Below are 5,699 nucleotides of genomic sequence, written 5' to 3' on the forward strand. Positions count from 1 at the left end.
AGCAGGAAAGGCCAGCTAGATCCTGACTCACCCACTGTTATAACAAAAGCATGATCCCATTAGCATCTACTTGAGGCCCACTGGATGTTGGCTTACCGCCTGTTCATATATATTATTTTGTTCTACCACTGTACAGTCAAGTAAGGTCCACATACCATATGTGGAAAATAATTCAGTATCTTCTCAACCATCTTCCTCCACTCTCTCTTTTCATTGAATAACTTCCAATCTGGAAAGACAACTCTGTTATTCTAGATAATCAGCAATTTACCAGCATATAATTCAAAATGAAGCAACTACCTTTTAATTGCATATTCAATTGACAGAGCCACATTATTTTGCTGCACTGTAAGAGTGTATCATCTGAAAAGGTGGCTGCTGTCTTCCTCAGCAGTTCACTGCAGTCACTTGTGGGATTTTGCATATCTGTCAAATGCAATTAATCTATTGTCAATGAGTAAATGAGTTTGTTATACCTCGAAAATACACATGATCCTTGGGAGGATACTTTCTCTTGAAGAGTTGCTTGCCAAATTTCTCTTCAAACCTGGCAACTGACTCTTCTGGAGCTTTATTTGCAGCATCTTCAACATCCATTCCAGTATCAACCAGGTGTTTGATGGTTGGAGCATCAAGCATATCTGCTTTTGTAAACAGGACAATAACAGGAACTGTGCACAAAAAGGAAAGGTGAAATTCATGAGATTATCAATAGTTTACACACCTCTACCAGTCCCACACTCATCAAAGAAAGTTAACTCTGCTCTTGTAAATGGTCTGGCTTCATCATTAATTGGGATGCAGTACCTACACAGGGTGTATTCAGATGCACTTTAATGTCACATCTCAGTCACTCACCAAATCACATGCAGATGATCCTTGAGCAATTTGTTGGTTGAACATTTTTGCAGAAACTCCTTGACTTTATCCAGCTCAGATGTTCTGCCTGCTTCAAAGCCATGTGAGTCATGAAAGACAAATGCTGTATTGCTCTCAAATATCATTTCATTCTCAATATCATGCTCCCCTCTCTGTCACACTTTCAGTAAAATGTAATAGAGAGTGTAGATCCATGTTACCTGTGCAGTTGGATCGAGCTTGGATGAGTCAATCTTTTTTACATCAATAATGATAGATGATGATGTCTAGAACATGTATTACCTCATGACCCTTCCGATTGAAAATTTTCGGCTGTTCCGTTGTATTGCAAACTCGCTGGAGGATGGTTGTCTTCCCCACATTGGCACAGCCAATGATGAGGACGCGAAAATGCTTGGTGAGGTTTCGAACATTGTGTGCTCGTCTCTGTTGTCTTTCTATATCCACTGCGGCCTGAGATTCAACATCGGAAAGAGACATTTGTCGCTAGGATGCCTGAGGTGGTGGAAGTGGTGAAGAATCAAGTTAAGTGCCACGGGCAGTGTATTGTTTGGTTATGCTGGGTCAGCCACTCGAGTGACGTCACTGACTCGCTTCTCCCAGCTTTTCGTTCTTCCGTTCGTACAACTTCATTCCCTTGACTCAAATGGAATTTTCAATACATACACACATCATTGGCTCCCCAACTGAGCTTTTCAATCTGCCGACGATGATTGTGAAAGTGCACAAGTTTGTCGCCAGACCTGACCATCAACCAAACGCCGAGGGAGAGGGTGAGTGCAAACATGGTGCAAACTCCAGGTTAACTTTCTCTGAAGTCTTGTTACAGTCCAGGTGAATGCCCCTTCGAGTCGCCATATAAGCTCCAGCATGAGCTCACCATTTAGCACAGACAAGTCTCCTCGGCAGCGGGCTCCTTTGCGCAACGTCATCATTCCCCTTCATTGACCACGTAGAGGACTCGAACTACGGTAACTGAAGACCTCCAAGGTTGAAGAAGTGGCTGTAACATGAGCAGTATGAAACTAGATCAACTCGAACTACGGTCACTGAAGACCTCGAAGGTCGAAGAAGTGGCTGTAACATGAGCAGTATGAGACTAGATCCTACTTGGTACGATTATCAGTTACAATTCTATCGTGATGTGCAATCCCATCTTGCCGATGATGTCCCCATCTCAGCCAAGAATCGCCACAGCCCTTCCTTTCGCTCTTCACCCCCATCTTCCCTTGTCACACCCCCTACTCATTCGTCCGTGAATCGCGATGTCCGTGTACCTTCGATCTTGAGTACGCTCCCCACCATCGGGGGATAAGGCTACATCAAAGCCTGTAAGCAATGTGCATTCGCATCGGATGACACAATTCACGTTGTCCGTACCGAAATATGTTCGCCCTTTTATTCCTTGTCGTCACGGTTAGCTAGCCGTTCTATTATACAACAGTAGGCTAACCGCAGAGGGACATCAGTACTACGCCGCACAACTCCAAGATGTGAATGTATACTTACCTTTCCTCCCCAGCTGCCCTTAGCAGCTGCCCTTAGACGGGGGTTGCTACCACCTGAGCCAGCAAGTTCTCAACGAGACTTCGACCTGTGTTAGTGTACAGTTAACGGCTTTGCCCCGCTTGGCTTTATGCATTCAGTGTATCCACAGCCAAAGAGCGTTTGCATCGTTGAAGAGCACCGGTGAGCAGGAAGTGACGCTTTGCATCATGTCTCAATTTCCACACGTTCGAAGCACCTGTCTCTGGGACGCCGCACTAGGAATACCCCTGCGATCCAAACTCGAACGGACCTCAAGTTGGACAGAGCTGGCGACTGCTATTCCTGGGTTTTAAGGAGTCGGAGTGGTTCTGTTCGTTAAAACGCTGAAAGCCGTATTCAATCGGGTCGTCTTTTGCCTGCGTTCTAAAATAGGATACAGCAACTACATGAGTTACGACAGAGTCACAAACGAGAATAACTACCATTCACAATGAACTTGCAATTTGAGTTCGAGCGGAAAAGGCTGTGCGTGATAACACATGACCTTCCTGTCGAGTGGCAGGGATTGTAAGGCCGATCTGTGCAGGAAGGGTTTAGGGAAATGCGACATAGGCGTACTAGACAACGTACCACTGCGATTTCAACTCTTCAATCCAATTCAAGTCCTAAATGCGAAGGTTTTGTAGTTCCAGTTTGCCGACATCATGGCTGTAGTCCTTTCAACCAGTCTCAGACAAGGGTTTGTAGCTGGTGGATTGGCTGCATCAAAATCGGTGTTCCATTTTATGTTTCCCGTTGCCCTGATAGAAAAGCCAAGATGAGGATACATAGTTCGTACATCACACTCTACCCACCTAACCGCACAGACCAGCTTCTTCCGTTCCGCGGTAAGCAGCACCGCACGTCTACGTAGCTCTGGCCACTGGATTTGAAGCTGGCGGTGAGAAACCCTTGGTTGAAATCGGGTCGGTCAGTCCGTCCGTCTTGAACAGTGAGTAGCGCTTCTCTGGCAGCCTGAAGGGTAACTGATTGATAAATCAGATATGAAGAGCTCCCGTCGATGAGGGCTTACCAGTCCAGCACGTTGAACTGTCCGGACCATTGGGTGTCGTGACCGTCGTCGTAATCTTGAGTCTGTTGTTGGTAAGCATACAGACAAGTGAGAACGGATATAACAGACCCACCTCGACTTTAAACGTCGATGTCCTGCTCGTAAAAGTAGGTTCTATAACAGGGTGATGAGATGCACGAGTTTGCCCCCTCTTATTTGACACGTCATTCTGGTGAAACACTTCAAGGAACTTGGGCCCTTACATACGACGAACCCGCAATCTGGACCGATCATGGGCATCGAGTTGTACAACCCTTCTCAGTGAAGGTTCGTCGCGACTGATTATCAAGAGTGTGTGAGTTGAAGTGGAAGACGATTATCTTTACGTCTAGAATGATCAGCTTTGTGGGGGGTAAAAAGCTCGAGAAGAACTCACAAGCAGCGGGTACAGAGTGAAGATGCTGGTTTGTATGAGCGCGAGGCTGGCAGTGCCAAGCACGTAACAAGTTGTAGCTACAGCTTATGGGAAGGGAAAGCCTGCTTCATTCGCGTATACTATCGCCTCCACACTGGGCAGACACCTAGTATTCCCGATGTGTCTTAAGGTGCTCGGTTTTGAACATGGGCCCCCACAAACATTGTCACTGAAGATGACACCGAAGAGCGCTTTGCTGGCGGCCTCGAACACGTACAACTTCACCTTTTGATTTATAATTAGATCAAGAAGTTTCCGTAAAACTGTAAGACCTTACAGGACAGCACTTTCGGACTTGCCATTTGAAGCGAGGGGGCGGGACATATCCTTCCCTCACAAAAGTTGGTGGTGGTGAACGTATAATAGTCAGCTTCAGAAAAGGGGCGAAGCGCAAGAAACAACTCACCGAGAAGGGCGGAAGATCAAAATCTCCACACACACTTGAGGCCACCCACTCTGCACCGACGTCGCTGTCTACAGAGCCGCAGGCTCACAAAGGTCCTTTCTCTCTTTTGACCCATACTCCTCTCTCCCAAAAGCCTCCCGGGGCCAGAAATACCGTTGCTGATCGACATATTCACGAAAGGCATGGAGGCCCATGGAGTTTGAGAGTATGAGCTGGGAGCGTGGCCGGGGTCCTTCCTTATTGAGGCTGAGAAGACGCGAAAGAGCCCTTCGCCGACGAGGCCCGGAACACAGTAGCAGTACAGGTCGTATTCAGAGATGGTGGAGAGGTAGATGGAGCCGGTGATGGCTGCTTTGTGGGCATAGTCTGCCATGGTGGTTTCCATTTTTTAGAATCCAAGGTTGAACTCGACAGAGTGGGGGGTCGAAGACGAACGCGACAAACGGTAGCAGGAGTGAATGGCACCCTCGAAGATGAAGTCGACGTCGAAGAGTCCAAAGAGGGAACAATACCCATACCATGCACGATACACTCCTGCAAAGGTTTAACGGACGAACATGCTCCCTCTCGTTCGTATCTGCCGTCTGAGACTGGGCTTGAGAAGCACAACAAAATGGTGATCCCCCCCCCCTTCCGAGATATTAAGTGCGTATTGCGTAGTGGAGTAGAGGTTCTTTCCCAAGTCCAAACTTTTTGAATCTCAACTTCCTTTCACGTCATTCAGGCCAACGGAAACCCTGGCATTCGTCCTCACTGGAAACCTGAAATCAAGCACAACATCCTCAGGAACGCGGTTCGCCGACCCAGTATCAAACACGTCGATTCTAGTAATGGAGGAAGGACTTCGCGTGGCGATGAAGCGGAAACGACGAAGCAGAGTTAATGTTGTCCGATACAGGGAAGTTTGGATGAGGGTCTGGATGAAGGGGTGATAGAATATGAAGTGGGGGGAGAGGCAGTTGAGGGGGAAGACGCGGGATTCGAAGTGGAATGGGGGATTGAGGCGGAAGGAAGACTTTGGAAGAAAACTTTGTTGACGGAGGGCCGAGTGCCAGTCATAATATGGGAATCCAATCGAAACACCCTCGTCGAGATTTCGGTGAGGTTTCATCCGCCTCTGCTTCGACACCATGCAGCTGATCGAGGAGGTTGTCTGTACGCAGAGATGCTGGTGAGGTCGGCCATGTAAACTCGGATGGCGGGATTAGCATCTGAAGGGGCGACGGGGTGCGAAGGAGGGTAGAAGCCATGCGATTATGGTGGGTTTATGTGAGGGGTGTCGCATAGTGCTTCAACGAGTTCTGGTTTACGCCGACGTACTTGTATACGAACACTTGTGTGTGTTTTCCGGGGTGATGGCCAGTGAATAGGCCTTTGGCAGGACTTGATCATCACGCGCT

At 47.7% G+C, this 5,699-nt stretch overlaps 2 protein-coding genes across 2 annotated transcripts; both read right to left on the bottom strand.

Annotated features, from left to right (window-relative positions):
• Positions 1-404: 404 nt before the first annotated feature.
• LACBIDRAFT_335088 (uncharacterized protein) lies at positions 405-1,666 on the bottom strand (the record flags this gene model as incomplete). The annotated part of the gene is made up of 5 exons (XM_001889963.1): positions 405-444; positions 560-671; positions 725-807; positions 859-982; positions 1,546-1,666. The coding sequence occupies 5 exons, from the start codon at positions 1,664-1,666 to the stop codon at positions 405-407; spliced, it is 480 nt and encodes a 159-aa protein (XP_001889998.1).
• Positions 1,667-3,025: 1,359 nt separating this feature from the next.
• LACBIDRAFT_316629 (uncharacterized protein) lies at positions 3,026-3,718 on the bottom strand (the record flags this gene model as incomplete). Its single annotated transcript, XM_001889964.1, has 5 exons — positions 3,026-3,167; positions 3,236-3,392; positions 3,440-3,494; positions 3,552-3,629; positions 3,686-3,718. The coding sequence occupies 5 exons, from the start codon at positions 3,716-3,718 to the stop codon at positions 3,026-3,028; spliced, it is 465 nt and encodes a 154-aa protein (XP_001889999.1).
• Between the last annotated feature and the right edge of the window lie 1,981 nt (positions 3,719-5,699).

The sequence above is a fragment of the Laccaria bicolor genome, genomic scaffold (assembly GCF_000143565.1).
Source record: "Laccaria bicolor S238N-H82 LACBIscaffold_76 genomic scaffold, whole genome shotgun sequence".
Taxonomy (NCBI): domain Eukaryota; kingdom Fungi; phylum Basidiomycota; class Agaricomycetes; order Agaricales; family Hydnangiaceae; genus Laccaria; species Laccaria bicolor.